This window comes from Ptychodera flava (assembly GCF_041260155.1).
Source record: "Ptychodera flava strain L36383 chromosome 3 unlocalized genomic scaffold, AS_Pfla_20210202 Scaffold_25__1_contigs__length_14229661_pilon, whole genome shotgun sequence".
Classification (NCBI taxonomy): domain Eukaryota; kingdom Metazoa; phylum Hemichordata; class Enteropneusta; family Ptychoderidae; genus Ptychodera; species Ptychodera flava.
The window spans coordinates 6,345,762-6,366,488 of record NW_027248279.1 but is presented as its reverse complement, the minus strand read 5'-3'; the positions used below and the strand labels follow the sequence as shown (position 1 = coordinate 6,366,488).

The 20,727-nt window shown below is 38.6% G+C and overlaps 2 protein-coding genes across 2 annotated transcripts in view; both read right to left on the bottom strand.

The window, feature by feature from the left end:
• The window catches only part of LOC139125596 (serine/threonine-protein phosphatase 6 regulatory ankyrin repeat subunit B-like), a 59,776-nt gene extending 40,616 nt beyond the window's left edge, over positions 1-19,160 (bottom strand). The window contains exons 1-6 of the mRNA XM_070691694.1: positions 19,067-19,160; positions 18,352-18,450; positions 3,867-3,971; positions 2,580-2,678; positions 1,556-1,654; positions 558-656 (exon numbers count right to left, since the gene is read on the bottom strand). Of these exons, the coding sequence (XP_070547795.1) occupies positions 558-656; positions 1,556-1,654; positions 2,580-2,678; positions 3,867-3,971; positions 18,352-18,450; positions 19,067-19,147 (582 nt within the window). The 5' untranslated portion in view covers positions 19,148-19,160. The remainder of the gene's footprint in view (positions 1-557; positions 657-1,555; positions 1,655-2,579; positions 2,679-3,866; positions 3,972-18,351; positions 18,451-19,066) is intronic.
• LOC139125229 (uncharacterized) overlaps positions 1-20,727 on the bottom strand; it is a 496,067-nt gene that overhangs the window by 294,808 nt on the left and 180,532 nt on the right. The window lies entirely within an intron of this gene.

The following is a 20,727-nucleotide window of genomic DNA, read 5'->3' as shown; positions in this document are numbered from 1 at the left end:
CATGTAAGACCATATTAACATGCTTGTCATCTAAAAACTCTCAATATCTATGAAACATGATAAAGAAAGTTGTCTTTCTATTTCCTGTCAATGATGGTATAGCTACACTATAAATTAAGGAGCAAAGTGGATGATAGTCCATTCAGCCTGTAAAACAACACATGTATAATAATAGAGAAACGGGCAGTCAGGAACATGGCATTACTACCGGTGTACACTAAGGGTTGCAGAACTCATTGGTATACTAAGAACACTTGCCTTTGTATATGTTTTTTTTGTATTTTCACTCAGTAATGGATTAGCCTTAAAAGTTCTGGTTATCAAAATTAATTTAGAAACCGTAAGTTTTCTTTATCAGTTGTTTGTTCTTGGTTTGTTTATATGCAGAACAGTAATCACATATATGTACAGCTACCACTGAGAAATGGTCATGTCATATCATAAAAATATCAGAACAGATACTGTAGCCTCACTGCACATGGCATAGTCTTAATAATTCTGAGATAAGGTTTCATATTCAGAAATGGATGCCTTTGTAACACAATAAAGCGGCCTACCTTATCCTTCACATCAATGTCAGCACCAGCATTGATGAGATATTGCACAGTAGTAGCATTCCCAGGACAAGCAGCAAGGTGAAGGGGAGTCTGTCCTTCCTGCAATATTGACAGTAGATACTCATGATAAATGAATCTGTCAGGCGAATGAAAAACATAAAGATATGAAACAAACCCACACTTTAGTTCTACTATCATTGTTAGATGTATAAGAAAACTTTGACAGTTGAATTTCCTTCTTTCCCCATAACCTTTGACATTATCAATTGCAAAATTTTTTTATTAGTTGACTGACATGTTCACAAATCTAATCATAAAAAGTCTGACATTAAATGTTTTATCTGCCATTAATTGGTTCAGTCATTTTTAAATATTCAAATTCATCATTTCATCTGATAAGTGTTACTTTAAGCTAACCTCATTTTTGATTTCTGGAAGGAACATGTAAGACCATATTAACATGCTTGTTATCTAAAAACTCTCAATATCTATGAAACATGATAAAGAAAGTTGTCTTTCTATTTCATGTCAATGATGGTATAGCTACATTATAAATTAAGGAGCAAAGTGGATGATAGTCCCATTCAGCCTTTAAAACAACACTTGTATAATAATAGAGAAACAGGCAGTCAGGAACATGGCATTACTACCGGTGTACACTAAGGGTTGCAGAACTCATTGGTATACTAAGAAAACTTGCCTTTGTATATGTTTTTTTGTGTTTTCACTCAGTAATGGATTAGCCTTAAAAGTTCTGGTTATCAAAATTCATTTAGAAAACCGTAAGTTTTCTTTATCAGTTGTTTGTTCTTGGTTTGCTTATATGCAGAACATTAATCACATATATGTACAGCTACCGCTGAGAAATGGTCATATCACATCATAAAAACAGAGCATATACTGTGGCTCCTTATTGCACATGACATATTTTTTATAAATCTGATATAAGGTTTTATATTCAGAAACGGATGCCTTTGTAACACAATAAAACGGCCTACCTTATCCTTCACATCAATGTCAGCACCAGCATTGATGAGATATTGCACAGTAGTAACATTCCCATATTGAGCAGCAAAGTGAAGGGGAGTCCGTCCTTCCTGCAATATTGACAGTAGATACTCATGATAAATGAATCTGTCAGGCTAATGACAAATAAAAGACATGAAGCAAACCCACACATTTTAGTTCTTTAAAACTATCACAGAAACAGAAAATGCTACTATCACTATTGGATGTATTAGGAAACTTTGACATTTGAATTTCCTTCATTCACCATAACCTTTGACATTATCAATTGTAAAATTGTTTTATCAGTTGACTGACATGTTCACAAATCTTATTATAGAAAGTGTGACATTAAATGTTATATCTGCCATTAATTGGTTCAGTCATTTTTAAATATTCAAATTCATCATTTCATCTGATAAGTGTTACTTTAAGCTAACCTCATTTTTGATTTCTGGAAAGAACATGTAAGACCATATTAACATGCTTGTCATCTAAAAACTCTCAATATCTATGAAACATGATAAAGAAAGTTGTCTTTCTATTTCCTGTCAATGACGGTATAGCTACATTATAAATTAAGGAGCAAAGTGGATGATAGTCCATTCAGCCTGTAAAACAACACATGTATAATAATAGAGAAAAAGGCCGTCAGAAACATGGCATTAACATACACTAAGGATCACAGAACTCATTGGTATACTAAGAACACTTGCCTTTGTATATATTTTTTTGTATTTTCACACAGTAATGGATTAGCCTTAAAAATTCTGGTTATCAAAATTAATTTAGAAAACCTTAAGTTTTCTTTATCAGTTGTTTGTTCTTGGTTTGTTTAAATGCAGAACAGTAATCACATATATGTACAGCTACCTCTGAGAAATGGTCATATCACATCATAAAAACATCAGAGCAGATGCTGTAGCTCCTCATTGCACATGGCATATTCTTAATAATTCTGAGATAATGTTGTATCTGCAGAAACAGATGCTTTTCTAACACAATAAAACAATCTGCCTTGTCCTTCACATCAATGTCAGCACCAGCATTGATGAGATATTGCACAGTAGTAACATTCCCATGTTGAGCAGCAAAGTGAAGGGGAGTCTGTCCTTTCTGGAATATTGACAGTAGATACTCATGATAAATGACTCTGTCAGGCTAATGTAAAACATAAAGATATGAAGCAGACCCACAATTTAGTTCTTAAAAACTATCACAGAACCAGAAAATGCTACTATAATTATTGGATGTAGAAGGAAACTTTGACATTTGACTTTCCTTTGTTCACCATAATCTTTGACATCTACCGATTGTAAAATTGTTTTATCAGTAGACTGACATGTTTAACAAATATAATAATCAAAATTGTGAGCATTGAATGTTTTATCTGTTTTTTTTAAAGTTTCAATTGTATAAATTTCTCATGGATCGGGTGTGATATGTTCCTGCTTATTGTATTGTTAGTTGCATCATTGTATTAATTGCTGTTATTTTTTGGACCTGGTTTTTTACTGTTTAGTTGTTTGTATTTGTACTTGTATTTCTTTTCCTTTGTCCTTCTGTAAAGTTTTAATTGTCGACCTTGTGGAAGATCTGCCTAATTGGCCGAACATGTTATCGACAGTAAATAAAGTTAAATAAATAAATAAATAAACAGCTGCCATTAATTGGTTCAGTCATTTTAATATATTCAAATTCATCATTTCATCTGATAAGTGTTACTTTAATCTAACCTCATTTTCGACGTCTGGAAAGAACATGTAAGACCATATTAACATGCTTGTCATCTAAAAACTCTTAATATCTGGGAAACAAAGAAAGCTCTCTTTCTATTTCTGTCAATGATCGTATAGCTACATTGTAAATTAAGGAGCAAAGTGGATGATAGTCCATTCAGCCTGTAAAGAACACATGTATAATAATAGAGAAAAAGGCCGTCAGGAACATGGCATTACTATACACCTAAGGATTGCAGATCTCATTGGTATACTGAGAACACTTGCCTTTGTACATGTTTTTGTATTTTCACTCAAAATGGATTAGCCTTAAAAATTCTGGTTATCAAAATTAATTTAGAAAACCTTAAGTTTTCTTTATCAGTTGTTTGTTCTTGGTTTGTTTAAATGCAGAACAGTAATCACATATATGTACAGCTACCTCTGAGAAATGGTCATATCACATCATAAAAACATCAGAGCAGATGCTGTAGCTCCTCATTGCACATGGCATATTCTTTATAATTCTGAGATAAGGTTTTATATTCAGAAACGTATGTCTTTGTAACACAATAAAACGGCCTACCTTATCCTTCACATCGATGTCAGCACCAGCATTGATGAGATATTGCACAGTAGTAGCATTCCTAAGTACAGCAGCAAAGTGAAGGGGAGTCAGACTCAGTCCTTTCTGGATTATTGACAGTAGATAAATGAAATCGTCCAATTAATGACAAACATGAAGTCATTAACAAAATCAGGATTCTGCTTATCAAAAACTATCCCAGAACCAGCAAAAGCTGTGATCATTTTTGGATGCATAAGAATCCGTTTACTGCTAACCATAGCCTCTGACATTAGCGTTTGTACTATCTCTTATCAGGAGACTGACATGTCAATTGATTATCAAGAAATCTGTAACTGCAGTATACCTTTATCCACCATCAAATTCATTGTTTCATCTTTTCATGATTGTTAATTTAAGCTATAACCTCATTTTTCATGTCTTGAAAGAATGTGAAAGATAAAAGTGTTTGTACTCCAAAAACTTGCAATGTCTGGAAAACACACACAAAGCGGCAGATAGTTATGTAGCTGACACGAACAAGAACTGTCTGATACCAGCTACCAAATACTATGAAAAATAGTAAAGAATGAGCTACAAAATCACTATCAGTTGCAGCACAGTCCCTCTATCCACCGGTCTGGAAACGCCTATTGTAAAGGTGTCAATCACCTAGACCGCACAGCCGAACCGCGATACGAGGGCCATTCACGTGATAATGCGTAGCTTGGGTTTGTCCTGCATGCCACAGTCCCCGATTGTGTGTACGCTTTTCTCGAATTTTCGCTGTTTTTGGCTCTATTAAGTGTTCTCTGCGTCTATCTACGACACGAAGACAGAAATTATCATATCCTGAAACCGGTGTGTGTTTTTGTGATCCTTATCCCATCGTATATGATGATAGTGTGCGATAATTTCTGGGGTTGACCGCTGCGAGTGTGTTGACGTACGTAGCACAAGCAACGGCTGGAATCACACTGGAAAATTTGTGGTCCCTTTCTCTTGCAATGCTAGTAGTCAGTGTCTCCAAATATGATCTAAATATGTTTTCTGTGTAATATTCTGTGAAATCATGTCTGTCAACTGAGCAGAATAGGAAAGACAACTGCAGAAATGCATGTAGATTTTAGTTGTGTGGTCGCACATTTTCCCATGCAGCGTCAATATGGCGAACTCTCGATACACGTACGCTCGCTCAGGCACGGCTGGAAACACACCGGAAAATTTGTCGTTCCTTTCTCTTGCAATGCTAGTAGTCAGTGCCTCCAAATATGATCTAAATATGTTTTCTGTGTAATATTCTGTGAAATTATGTCTGTTAACTGAGCAGAATAGGAACGACAACTGCTGAGAAATGCACGTAGATTTTATTCCCATATTTTCCCATGTAGCGTACGTCAATATGGCAAACTCTTGATACGTACACTCGTGCTCAGGCACAGTAAATACCTTTTACAAAATGCTATCATGTCAACACAATAACAAGTTTGGTAATGAACTACTCAGCTGTCGATGTTAATATTCAGCTGATTTTGCCTCTCTTCTTGATTTCGGGCACTAGTCCATGAAACTTGCGAACAGTGCGTGGCCATTTTGTTTTTCGATCGTACTCATAATGCAACCGTAATGTGTGGTCCCTTTCAAGCTTTATCTAGAGGGGCAACGTTACCCGGAATGAAAAAATAAATTGTTTAGTGTTTCTAAAGGGAACAAGTTGTAATGTTTTGTGATATTCTGAAAATAACAACCCACAAACGTCATGTTTTTGAACGATCACATTGCGGCTGTCATAGGATCGTGGGGTAGCGACATCGATATAACGGCCAGTTGAACGTTGTCAGTGCCCTTTGTTTAAGATGTGAATCGTGTGTTTGTTCATATCACGGAGTGCCACAAAGAAACCAGCCACGTTTCCAGACCGGTGGATAGAGGGACTGTGGTTGCAGGTAGAATAAGTCTGTGCCTTTGTATAAAATACTATAAAAATAGTAGAATGTGAGGAACCACGCTGAAAGTTAGTCAAGGAGACCACAACGCATATCATTAGCATCTCATTGTCGGCTACATGGAATGTGTGCCCAAAAGCTTGCTGTTTTCTCTCTGGTCAAATATGATAAAGCTAAGTTACAGGGCTCGAAAATTTTTTTAAAAATTCACTTGCCATAGGGCAAGTGAATTTTCAATTTCACTTGTCCGGAAGAAAAATTCACTTGCCCTGAATTTCAGATGATTTAAGGAGTAAATGTGTATGGTTTTATTCATGTCATTGTAAAGAAACAGTAGCTGTAACTTACTGATAAATTTGTGTCCTTATTCTGTGTATCAAAAATAATATCTTATGTAACGTATACATGCACATTGTTTCAGCCAGCTTTTGCTAGCATATGAACATAGTGACCCATAGTAGGTCTTAATAGGGACAAATTAAATTTGGGGGGGACATGTAATGTATTTCAATAAAACAACACCAGTACATTGTCATTGTGTGTCATCATGACCTGGTACCTTATGCTAAATAGGCAAGTCAGGTAGGTGCACCAAGGGTAAGTTATATAATAGGCCACGGGTGTTGTGTCAAATTGTGCCCATGTGAAACTTTCAGTATCATTTAGTTTACTGCTACCACGTGGTATGTGCATAAACTGCAGGGTTCCCCGGCCCTAAGTCACCAAAATGATTAGCCAACTCATTAGCCAAATCAAAACTCTTGTAGCCACTTTGAGCAACTTTTAAACAGTTTATGATCTCAAGTGTAGCAACAGCTTTCTCGGCATTCAGGAGTTCCTAATTTTACAAATCAAGATGTTTTGTATGTTGTTCATGATAGTTTTTACATTAAAGAAATATTTGTTTAGTTTTTATTACATTAATTATCTGTATTTTTTATTACATTGAAGGGATTGAAATACTTTTCATTTCTAGTGGTAAACTTTTGCCTCAAGAAATAATTAGGTGGCAATTCTAAAAATCAGGTAGCAATGTGAAGTGTATATTACCACAGATACAGAATACTTCTGCAGCATTGAGTCAGTGTTCACAGTATGACAACTTATCATACATATACACTACAAGCTCCTTATGTGGTTTTGTTAGCCACACAAATACAAATAGCATAGTGACAGTGTAGATACAAGTATTGTGGTGATGTGTCATAGTTGTGATCAAGCAGGCTCAATAGCATCTTCAGCATCAGTATTTTCTTGAGACAAAAGGGTCAGGTCAAAATCCTTTAAAACTGTTGCGGGTTCTACCCTTTTGTATTTACTCAGAATGATACGACGACAACTTTCGCTTCACTTAACGAACTTTACTCGACCTTGTACATCCAGGTAAACTGTAGAAAGTACATGTAGAAAACGATTACTACAGTATACAAAAGTGTTAATAAACTCCATAAAAATCATGCATGTGAACAACTAGAAAACGATCGGTAGCCTTAGTAGTATAGATCTCTGATCGCTAGAGCATAGAGAGTAAATTGAGAGTATTTACCTAGATTTGGGGGATAGAAACTCGTAACTCAACAACAACAACAATGGCGGCTGAGAACTTTCCCATGTGCTTTTTTTAACTGGAGAAAACGAACAATCAAACATAGAGTAACTATAGAGGGCGCACTGCAATTCAACAGCAGAAAGGCACTGAGGCAGCTACACTCCTCTCTGCAACTATGTTGCATTAAAGTGTTCAAATAACAAATGTCCAAATAAAGATTGTCCTTTCAACTCTGGTTGAACTCAAGCAACAAATCACAAATTGTGCTCAAATATTTCAAATGTCTGCGATAATCAGTCATTTTCAGCAGTGCATAGCAGAACCAGCTTATGGATTGGTCTATCCAATGTAGAAGTGGCAGTGGTAAGCTGCACCTTGCGTACATATCCATCTTCTCCCTTGATACTCTGCCAAGTCTCCAGCAGTTACGAGGCATGTTATCTTGCTTGATAATCACTATATCATCTACCTTCAGATTACGTCTGGGAACTGTCCACTTAGGCCTTGGCTGTAAGGTCTGGAGATACTCTCTCCTCCATCGGCTCCAAAATTCATTGGTTAAGTGTTGTACCCTTCTCCAACGATGTCTGGCATACATGTCTGCTTTCTGGAAGTTTCCCGGTGGGGGAAGAAGTACCTTGGTCTTCATTGTTAACAGATGGTTTGGTGTGAGAGGTTCTGGAGAATTGTACTGGGATAGATGATCAGTGGTGATTGGTCTTGAGTTGACAATGTTCTGTACTTCAGCTATGAATGTACGAAGGGATTCGTCATCAAGTTGAGGGCCAGCCTGATGCATGAGTGGCTCTAAGACATTTCTTACTGTCCGAATCTGTCTCTCCCAGATTCCTCCCATGTGACTTGAGCTGGGAACATTGAACTTGAATTCAATCCAATCACATTCCTGGTTCAAAAGGAAGTCGGCAACCTTCCTTTGATCCATTTCCTTCAGAGCCTTCGTCATTTCATTGTTAGCTCCAACGATATTTGTGCCACAGTCAGCCCTGAGCTGTCTAGTCGGTCCCCGAATACTGAGGAATCTTCTCAATGCACAAATAAATGAGTCAGTTTCTAGAGAATTGGCTGTTTCTAAATGAATAGCCTTTGACGCCATACACACAAACAGTACGCCATATCTCTTCAAAAGGCTCCTCTTCTCCTTGACAAGGAATGGTCCAAACAAGTCCACACCACAATAAGTGAATGGCGGGGCTTCTTCAATACGGTCACTTGGAAGATCTCCCATTTTCTGGGTTTGAGTTGCCCTTCTCATCTTCCTACAGATCACACACTGGTGGATCAACTGAGATACAGCACTGGATCCACTGATGATCCAGTATCCATGTTGTCGGATAGAGTTGTGTGTACTACTTCGTCCCATGTGATTAACCTTCTCATGAAAGTGTCGCACAATGAGAGTGGTTATGTGGCCTTTCTTCGGCAGGATTACGGGATGATTAACTTCAAAGGGCTGGCTGGATTTCTTCAATCTTCCTCCAACTCTTAGCAATCCTTGCTCATCTAGGAATGGATTAAGCTTGCATATGGTGCTTGATTTCCGCAGCCGCTGGCTTTGATCAATCGCCTTCTTTCCACCTTTCGGGCCACCTTCTAGAATCAAGATTTCCTCCTTAAACACTCTCCCTTGAGTTTCCTTAATAATTGCTTTCTCTCCTTCCTTGAGATCCTGCATAGTCATCTGCTTATCAGGTTCTGTCATAACATCAATGAGGCCAGCCTTTCTGTTTGAGGTCTTGACTGCTCTCAATAGTTTAGCCTTAAAGCGTAGACAGTTGGCTGCTGCATGCCTTGCTTTGTTCCATGAAGAGAATCTGTCAAATCGATCAATTAATCGGTCATTTGAGCTGACTACTCTTGAACTAGTCTTCAACACATTGTGGATGACACCCTTCATTTCTTTGCTCACTTCTACTGCAGTTTCATCATTGCATTCAAAGCGTAACACTGCTGTTGGTTGGAAGTCACTGTCCACAAGAAATGTGGCCCTGTCAACCATCTTGAATCTTCAACCAGTTTCCTAGCTGTAATACCTCTGCTAGCATCGTCACTTGGGTTTACATCTGTACTGACATACCTCCATTGATCCGGCACAGTCAGCTCTCTTATTTGCTGAACCCTGTTTGCAACATAGGTGTGGAAGCGCTTGGACTCATTATTTATGTATCCAAGAACTACTTTGCTGTCAACCCAAAAATACTCCTTCATGTCTTCAAACCGCAGCTCACTCTTGATGTAATCGCTTACTCTGGCTGAAACCACCGCAGCTGTCAGCTCGAGACGTGGTATGGTAAGCTGTTTGTTCAATGGTGTTACTCTGGCCTTACCAATAACAAAGGAGCAATGCACATTGCCGTCCATGTTGACCTGTCTCAGATAAGTGCTCTGTCCATAGCCAGTTTCGCTTGCATCAGAAAAGTAGTGAAGCTCTGTACTTTTGACTTCGCCAAAATTATCTGGTTTATAACAGCGCTGAATATTCAGACGTTCCAAATCTACGACACTAGCTCTCCACCGCATCCACCTTATCCTGAGGTCTTCAGGGATGGGGTCGTCCCAGTCTGCGTTACTTCTGCACAGTTCTTGTAGGATAACTTTCCCTGTTAGGATGACTGGCGCCACAAAACCCAATGGATCATACACGGAACTAATGGTTGCAAGAACTCCTCTACGTGTGAATGGTAGATCACGTAGTTCTATTCTAAACTGGAAACAATCTCTTTCAACGCACCACGTCATGCCTAAGACTCTTTCAATTGGTAGATGATCGATCTGAGTGTTGACTTCTGTGAGACTTGGTGCTCGAGCCTCAACTGGTATCGCATCTAGCACTTCTCTCTTGTTGGAGATCCACTTGTGCAGTTTCAAACCAGCCTTGGCACAGATAGCTGTGCTATCATTGATCAGGTTGATAGCCTTGCTAACACTGGGCAGAGATTTAAGCCCATCATCAACGTAAAAATCTTCACGAATGAATCTGGCTGCTTCTTCACCAAATTCTCTCTCTCCATCATCTGCTGCTCTTTGAAGGCCGAAATTGGCACATCCTGGTGAGCTGGCCGCACCAAACAGGTGTACTGTCATTCTATACTCAACCAAATCTTTGTCCAAATCGCCATCTTCCCACCATAGGAATCTAAGCAGGTCCCTGTCACCTGGTGTGACATGGAATTGATGGAACATACTCTTGACATCTGCCATTATCGCTACTTCTTCTTGCCTGAATCTGCTCAAAACTCCAACCAGGCAATTAGTGAGGTCTGGGCCTTGAAGGAGACAGTCATTGAGTGATATGCCATCGTATCTGGCCGAACAGTCAAATACTACACGTATTTTGTTGGGCTTCTTGGGGTGGTACACACCTGTGTGTGGCACATAATTTACCCTACCATCCTTACACTGCTGATCGCTGGGAACCCTTTCAGCACAGTCAGTCAGGATGTCTTTCATAAAGGAGAAGTAATCTTCCTTATACTTCGGATTTCTTCTGAATCGCCTTTTCAGCTGCAAAGCCCTTTTCAAGGCTAATGGCCTATTGTTTGGAAGCCGAACATTGTCATAATGTAGAGGGAGTGGCATTTCATAGTGGCCGTCTTCTCGCTGGGTAATGTTGTTAGACAGGCAACTGATGAATTTCTGGTCTTTCACTGACAAACTTGCCTGTTTGCCATTATGTTCAATGAAATCCCTCTCAAACATCTGCTGAACCTGCTGTGGAGTAACCAACTCTTTCACAGTCGTTGGCACCGTGAAGCGGTTTATAGGCCCTTTACTTGTCACAACTGAAGGCTGGTTCTCCAAATTGGACTCTGAAATTACGATACGGTTTGATATCGCAACATTATCATCATCTTCAGGACTAGAACAGATCTTGCCAACTATTCCCCATCCAAGTATAGACCTCTGGCCATATGGATGATCTTCTGCGCCGGCAATAATATCCCTTGGTCGTATGGCTGATGGCACATTGTTACCTATCAGTATACCCACTTTCACATCAGGCATGTACGGAGATATCAGGCCTGAAATTCTTCGTAGGTGGTCCCATTTCATTGCAATCTCTGGTGTTGGGATTTGTGTCTTTCAGCAGGAACATGATCTCTGGTGTATGCTGTAGGCACAGGGATAATGACCTGTCTATCATAACTGAGGATCTCTAAATCTCTGATCCTTTTGGTGTCGACTATAGCACCGTTCCTCTGCATTGTTGACAATGTTAGCTTTACATCATGGCCTCCTATTCCAAGTCTACGCTGTAAGTTTCTCGAGATAAAACAAGTGTTACTTTGTGGATCTAGAACACAATATTGTAGCACTTCTGCGTTTGGGTTACTCTTACTTCTTACCCATACAGGTATAATCATAGAGTTGTCAGTGTTCCGAACTTCCTTGTGGCTTGCTGAGGTGCAGTGGCTTACACTAGTGGTAGACTGCTCATCAAAGTGCAATGGTGTCAAATGTTCCTTGAACACTTCTTACATTTCACCCTACTTGTACAGTCCTTTCCTGTGTGTGTTTTAGTCATACCACAAGCATAGCACAGGCCTTCTTGCTTGAAGAATTGCTTACGTACACTCCTGGCAACATCCATCAATTTACCACAGTTGTCAATGTGATGAGTTTCCTTGCAGTATGGACAACTCTGTTCTTTGGTATTGCTACTTGTGTTTGTTGCAAGGGCTCTTGCATCTGTATAGGAATTTCCTCCCTTGCCTGTATACCTTCTTTCACCTTTGACAGCTTCCTTTCGAGTTGTTGCCTCAATGGTGGTATTAAATGCTGGAATGTTTGCTTCCCGTGCTCTTTCCTTTATAAACTGTGCAAACTGTTCGAACTGTGGAAACTTTCCATTGTTAACACTTGCATGTACAACTGACCTCCATTTGCCTTCCACATTGTATGGCATCTTGGCAATCAACTTTGCATTTCTTGTGGATAATCCAAAACACCAAGATCATGTATTGTGCGTTTTGCAGCCACTACTTCATTCAATAGGTCTGAAAACCGTCTAAGCGCTATGGCATCACGTGGTTGGACCTTTGGAAATGATGCAAGTTTGTCTATAAAGGCCTTGGAAATTATTGTGTTGTTTCCATATCTCTGCTTCAGCTCAGCCTTGGCCTGTATGTAAGCTTCCTCAGTTTGGAGCAACAAATAGCTACTAACCATTGACTTGGGTTCTCCAGACAAATGTTGGCTCAACAGATTCAACCTTTCATCAGGAGACTGTGTCCTTGACTCTATCAGCGAATTGAAGGACGATTCCCAATTTGGAAACTGGAGTGGATTTCCGCTGAAAACTTCTACCTTCACTTGGGGAAGTCTAAAGGGTTCACCAACCTTGTCATTACATCTGTAGTTTCTTGTGATGGAGAAGACTGTACATTTCTGTCCAAGGGAGTAGCGTGCTGTGTTCCTCCTCTCATTCCATCTCCTGTGTTTGTCACTGGAGTGAAGGGATGAGCCTCATATTGCAATGTAGAAACTGGATATTGATTTTCACAACCACGCAAATCAGCTTTCTGGTTACTCTGTATTGGTGTAGGGCATAGCTTTGTCTGGGGGCGCTGTTCTTGTTCAGCATCTGGCAGTGAATTCAAGAATTTGTTCATGTCATCCTTCTTGTTGGCAGAAGGTACATTACTCAACTGCTGACTTTCATTATCAGATTCTTCTGATTCAATAACTTCTTGCTGTGCTCGATTTTCAGCAAGGCTTTTCTGAATCTTACATTCTTCCATTTTCCTTTTTGCTCGAGCTCCTCTCTTTCCAGCTGTTTCTCTCTTTCAATAAATAACAACTGCACTTTCAATGCAGCTTCCCTTTTTCTTAGCTCCATTTTCATTGACCTGATGCTGTTGGGAGTATGGTTGCTATGGTAACCACTTGCCTTACTTTGATTAGCACCATGTTTGACAGAGTTAACTTCGAATTTAAGCATTTCCAAGTCTCTGATATGTCGAATTTCACTCATGATGTCATTTTCAAATATGCACCATTCTTGGAGGGCATTTTGCCTTTGCTCTATTAACACATCTAAATCTTCCTGTTCAAGTGTCAGTTCTTTAAGTTCCTCATGGAGTTCAGTTATATCCTGCCATAGAATCTGTGCTACTGCCAACTTTTGTTTCAGCGTGACAACATCTCCAGAACTCTTTTCCAGAATGGCTTCCCCTTTAACCTTAGAAAGTTTCGATTTCTTCCTCTTTAATTCTTTCTTTATCATGTCGCGTCTATACTCCCTACCTTTGGCTGTTGCTGTCCGTTTTCTTGCCCCACTTTCATACTGAACATCACCTGTCAAATCTCTGTCTTCATCGACCTGAGCTTGACCTTCTGGTTGACCTTCCATGATCGTGGACATCTAGTTTACTGTTGCGGGTTCTACCCTTTTGTATTTACTCAGAATGATACGAGGACAACTTTCGCTTCACTTAACGAACTTTACTCGACCTTGTACATCCAGGTAAACTGTAGAAAGTACATGTAGAGAACGATTACTACAGTATACAAAAGTGTTATTAAACTCCATAAAGATCATGCATGTGAACAACTAGAAAACGATCGGTAGCCTTAGTAGTATAGATCTCTGATCGCTAGAGCATAGAAAGTAAATTGAGAGTATTTACCTAGATTTGGGGAATAGAAACTCGTAACTCAACAACAACAACAATGGCGGCTGAGAACTTTTCCATGTGCTTTTTTTACTGGAGAAAACGAACAATCAAACATAGAGTAACTATAGAGGGCGCACTGCAATTCAACAGCAGAAAGGCACTGAGGCAGCTACAAAAACAAAACACAATGATATTGCTCAATTCATTTCCCAATGTTTTAAAAGGTAGTTATAGTTTTAATGATAATGATAACATTGTAGCCAGGAACATTTTCATTTGATATTTTGATATCATCAAGAAATGTCTAGTGATGTTCACTATTACATCATTAAACTGGAGGAATCTGCAGAAATATTAACGTGATGATTTGAAATGGATATGCTTACTGCAACTACTGTTGACAATTTCCCTTTGCCATAACTGTTGATAAAATTTAATTTAAAACTGACAGTCAAGCTAAATGCCATTAAATTGGAGAGCAAGAAATTACCTTTTATCATAAGATTGTACCTATTAGACCTCCCTAGGTAGTTTCTTTTGAACCATAATTGTGTACTTAAGGGTCTTCATTCATGACATCACATAAGATGACCCAGATTTGACCTTTCAGAAAACCTCAAGTTTTTCTCCTTTTCCCTTGTATTCTGACTCTGTTTGTGCAAGTTTCCTTTGAAATAATGGTTTTTACTATCAAACTGAGTAATTGCAGGCCAAATTTTGATTCAAGCAAAGTAGGTAAAACTTGGACTGAAAAGGACGGCCGGTACGCGGGACTCACACAGGCAAAGCCAAGCCTCAGTGTATTCATGGTCGTTATGTCCATGATGTAGCACGGTCCGTCCATGAGGGACTGAGAGGGACCGTGATTGCAGTATTGAACAGCAACAATGTTTGCTTCACGTACCAGGGAATTTGTAACTTTGTAGAAAGGAGAGTAATTGTTTCAACACCTTACAACATTTTATTGTAAGCTGTAGTTTTCTGTTGAGGAGGCATCGTGACATGATTTCATGAGAAGAAAAAAACATAAGGGCGTGCAAAGACGTCGCCGTCAATATTTTGCCATTTTGTAACCAAGCAGAACAGAGCTATTTTATCGCGGCCGGCCATATCGAAAGTGGTACACTCAAAGAACTAGAGAGTGGCAGCGCGTACGTACAGTGGCCTCGTTGAAATTCACTTGTCCGTCGGGCTGGGAGATTGTTGTTTTCACTTGCCCGGACTCAAAATTCACTTGTCACGGGCGTCGGGGCGCGAGAATTTTCGAGCCCTGAAGTTACACGTACAACTTAAGCAGCAAAGTGGAGGAGATTCTGTCCAATCTGTGAAATATTGGTAAAACTTAAAACGTGTGATACTGAGTACATCGTAATCATAAACAGAAAAAATACAGTCAAGGACAGTGTGCTCACATTCAGTTTGAATTGGTCCATTCGAGAAATATTTAAACCCGGAAAAACAAGAATGACAAAAGCAAATAAGGTCTCCAACTTAGGTACTGGAGGTCATCTTAGGAACATGCATATCAACTTCTATAGCAATGGGACAACCACATCCTAAATACATAAGCAAATGTCAACAACAAAAAATAGACAGAGGTTTGATAAAAAAGAAAAGGTGGGAGTGAGTAAAAAAATGTACAAGGGATCTGGTAAAAAAGTAATGCTACATCATCAATCTTCTAGACCCTACCCCCCTACTGAATATCAAATGTTCCATCCCTTGGTATTACATAACGCCAGATGACAGGAAATGTATTTACAACCTTGGGGAGTTTTTAATTAATCCGATGATTGTTATCATTCTAATGTAAACAGCACTTAAGTTAGTTACAGATAGTGAAATGCCTTAAACTGTGGTCGGTGATTACAACATCTGGAATTATCCTGGATCCAAATTTCTCATCAGTTCTTGACAATGTATGTCTTACATAGAAAAGCTGCAAAAATTGGTCCGCAATGAAACAATTCACCTCAGCTTTCTTTTCTGGATCAAATTTTCCTACAAATTGATACCAAATATGACAAAATTACGGTCACAGCCTTCGAAACTGTCTCACAGCATATCCTTGGTTGGTGTAGGTCATTTAAGGTCACAAACTGATAAAATTACCTAAAATATACAAATTTGGGGGTTTCCCAACACTTTGAGCAGAAAATTTATCTAATAACATCCCTCGGGACTTTATACCAAATTACAAAGCTATCAAATAAGTAATTTTGAGAACAAGTTTTCTTGACCAAAAATGACAACATTGTCTTAACAAGTCATTGACAATGACATAGTCCCCACTTGTAATAAGAGTATTAGTCTTGATGGGGCAGGGAAATTTGGTCATTAAGAAGTATCACTGGAGTGTGTATGTTGAGATCTATGGGCACATAGGTCTATGTAGTTGTTCCCAATTTGAAACACATGAGGCATGTCTAAGTTATGGTTCTAAATCGGTAAAAAAAGATCAGACCTCTGGCAGTATTGGCCAGCCAAGAAATACATATGCGCATAATAAATGAGGTACAAGATGTGACATCTTAAGGTCTAATATCCTATCAAAATTGGAGGGTATAGAACTTGTGGTTACTGAGATATGCATATATATGTATAATCAAGGTCAAAGGTCATCGAGGTCACATGACATTATATTGCTAATTAATCCCTATATGCCAAAAAATCAGACCTCTAGCTCTATTCGCTTGCGAAGAATTAGATGTGTACATAATTAATGAGGTAAAGCGTGTCTGGTCATAAGATCTCCCATACTACTAAATACAAAGGACATAGCACTTGTGGTTACTTATTTATTGACATAAACATATATTTTAGGTAAAAGGTCATCGAGGTCACATGACATTTGGTCAAAAAATTTCTCTCCTACAGTTATCCCTATATACCAAAAATCAGACATCCAGCTCTATTGGCTTGCTCAGAATGAGATATGTGCATAATTAATGAGGTACAGTATGTGGTGTCATAAGGTGTCCAATCATACCAAATTATTTGACAGAGTATCAGGTAGTTTAGCAATAACCCCGCTGCAGGAGGGTATACACAAGATTTTGGTACAATGCGCGACATAGCACGAGCCGATAGGCGAGTGCTATATGGAGCGAATTGTACCAAAATCTAGTGTATACCCGACTACGAAGGGGGCTATTGCTATTATATTATATCAACTTGAGTGTCTTTGTTGTCTTACTTTGGTATTTTCATCACTCTAAGCCCCAAATGCAGAAATGTGTGTGAGAGATCGAACGTCGAAAATTCTGCGCCCGAGACCGAGCATTTTTATAAGTTGGGATTACGTACAGGCACAGAGTATCCTACGATGAATACGCATTACGTTCATATCGACATTGCATTATTTATTCGCATGCAACACGAACACTATACTTGTCAAAGAATACCTGCTGCAGTCGCACAGAAAATGGGTCAAGAGTTCAAATCAAAAGAAAAAAGTAACAATTTTTTTCGTAAATTTACATAAGAACAATAGTCCTGGCTTTTTTGGCATACCAAAATAGATTTGTCTCATTAGTACCGCATACGCGTATACGGTATTCGTCGACCGTCGCGACATTCAGAGGTGGCACAGTGAAGTTACAGGATCTATTTTTAATGGATAATTTGGACGTTAATTGTACCAGAAAACAAGCAGTTTTGAAATAATCCAGACTTGCGATGACTGCAACTGTGATGAACAGTTGTGCAGAGTGTGTTGCCCGATGCAGGGAGAGCTGGACTCTGACACTGCTCGTTGCATTTGATGTCAAATTTCGTCGCAGTCGCCAGGAGTCATCCCATTGCTATTTTGAACTTCTTGGTCTACATCGTAAGGACACCCCGGTCTGTTACAGCCCAAACTTTGGTAAAGAATATCTGACATACCGTTACTGTGAGGAAGTGTCAATTTATTTGTGTATGAACGAATACTATCTTCATTTTAAAGAGCAGTAGGATATATCGCGTCTCGACTCCCGCAATATCAAGCAAAGTTCACGGTGCGCTATGTCGCCCTAATATTTGTGTGCATCACACCCCGAATGTGCTGCTTCAGAGATGTCTTTCATCATGTATCCCAACTTATTTACACCAAGAGGTGAGTTACAGACCCACACTTTATCTGTGTATCAAAATTCGGTCTTCGGTCTTTGAAACAAAGTGGACTGTTTCGTTTTTTCTCGAGGGTCTATGGTTTAGATAGGTACGTTCAAATGCACCAACCAAGCAATTTTCAAAAATGCTTGGTTTTACCACCACTATCAGTGCTAAAACAGTATTTTGGCATCGCTGGAATGATCGAGCTCTCGTCTAATAAGAATAGCGCATGGTAGCATGATATACCGGTAATATAATATAGGATTTACAGTGAATCATACCCCATTAGCCAAATCAGGCTTGGCACCAGCATCAAGAAGCATCTTAATGATGTCTGTATTTGATCTTTGCAATGCAACCATGAGAGGTGTTTCACCATCCTGTGAATATACAAAATATTGGTCATTACCACTTGTAATTCTCTGTAACTGTCATGCACAGTGAATATGTAATTCAAGAATATGGTGCGATAGACATGCAATCTTTTCAATTTTTGTCATCTAAATCACACTCTTTTAAATAAAAATAAAAAGGAGGTAAGCAATAGCAAACACATTGGCTAAAGATATCAGAGTAAGTCACCTCTCACAGGCAACCAATCTCAGCAACTTAGACAGCTCATAGCAAACTGCATACAGTAAATGAAATGCCTGATGGTAAGTCTGGTTTAGGACAGTGGGATGCCATTATGCAGAAATGTGGTAACATGATGTATTATTTAGAGCAGTCAACTCCTGCCAGTCAGAGATTGGATATATCAGTTAACTTTTTTATCATCCTGGGTTGTTGACAGAAATTAAATAAATATGTTGATAATTAAGCAGATTAATAAAAATTGTCAAAGTTCAAGTTTTCAAATAATTTGATGTTGACTCTTTTTTATTAACCGAAAGTCACTGATGTGAATACTCAAATACATATCATCGTACATGAATATAATTGATCAAAATGAATTGATGGAGTATCAGGTAGTATATGATTTACAGTGAATCATACCTCATTAGCCAAATCAGGCTTGGCACCAGCATCAAGAAGCATCTTAATGATGTCTGTATTTGATATTCGCAATGCAACCATGAGAGGGGTTTCACAATACTGTAAATATATACAAAATATTGGTCATTACCACTTGTAATACTCTGTAACTGTCATGCACAGTTAATATATAATTCAAGAATATGGTGCAATAGAAATGCAATCTTTTTTGTTATTTGAGTTATAAAAAAATACCGCAATTATACGGTGTCGCTCAAATTTGATCAGAATTGGTACATTCCAGTATGGGTACCAAAGATCAACAATAAATGTTGTTTCTATCTGTTCAGTGCAGGAAAATTCTACGTTGATGTTATGACAATGATTTCTGCACAGTACAACCAGAAAAACAACAAGAAATATTTAAACCAGAAAAACAAGAATGACAAAAGTAATTAAGGTCTGAAACTTTAGGTACTGGAGGTCAACTTTAGCAACATGCATAGCAGAAAGGCAGCTAGCCCCCTTACTGCCTTAGTTTGACCATAGACGGTCTTCCTCCCCTCTACTGACGGTCTTCCTCCCCTCTACTGTCTATGGTTTGAGCAGGTCTGTTAATATGTAACAGTTCAATGACAATGACAGGAAATGACTCAAGTCAGTGGAGTAAGCCTGTTTCAAGCCTGTTTCAGAATTTCGCTTTTTCTTACCTCATTTGCACATTTTTGACACTGATGTGTTCATTTGAACAAATTCACATCTCAACCCCTACATCTACCTGTACACCAAATACTGAGACGGTAGCTTTGCGGTATGGGAGCCTTTGTGTGTGACGGACATACATCCGCACATACCCACAAATATACAGACATTTAGACTCATCATATAAGCTCTTTTTGGTATTTATATATAAACCAAATATGAGCTAAAAAAATTGAGTACATGTCTCTTTAACTCTGAAAAATTTTGTTATTGTCATCTAAGTTGCACTCTCTGTGATAAAAATAAAAAGGAGGTAAGCAAGAGAATATAGTGTGATAGACATGCAATCTTTTCAATTTTTGCCATCTCAATCACACTCTTTTAAATAAAAAGAAAAAAGGAGGTAAGCAATAGCAAACACACTGTCTAAAGATATTAGTGTTAGTTACATTTACCTCCCAAACACAACCAATCTCAGAGACCTTAACAGCTAATAGAAATCCGCATACTATAATGCGTTATTTACAACAGACAAGTGCCTCATATCACTGAGTCAGATCAGATGCCATACAAAGATCATATCGTTCTCTTGGCTTCTGGTTCAATGTCATTTTCTGAAGCCACTTCCTGTGCATCTTATTTTGTTCACTATCACCTTCTTTGTAACCTTTTCACGTCCTGTGACGTTGCAATGTTTGGATGCTTAATATGTCACAGTTCTGGTTTTCTCTTAAGGGGTTATGATGTAATCATATGAGGCAGTGCAACATATGTTTCTAATTCATTTTCCCCATCAGATGTGTTACACATACAGATCAATGGCAATATTTGACTGCAGTAGGCATTTGTTTAAAAGAGTATGGTTCAGATTATGACATGAAGATTATGAATCATTACCACAACAAAATAAGATTCTTGGTATTCACAGTCCTTGTTCACAAGATTTTTTTTCTGTTCATTATAGTTTTGATTATGCACAA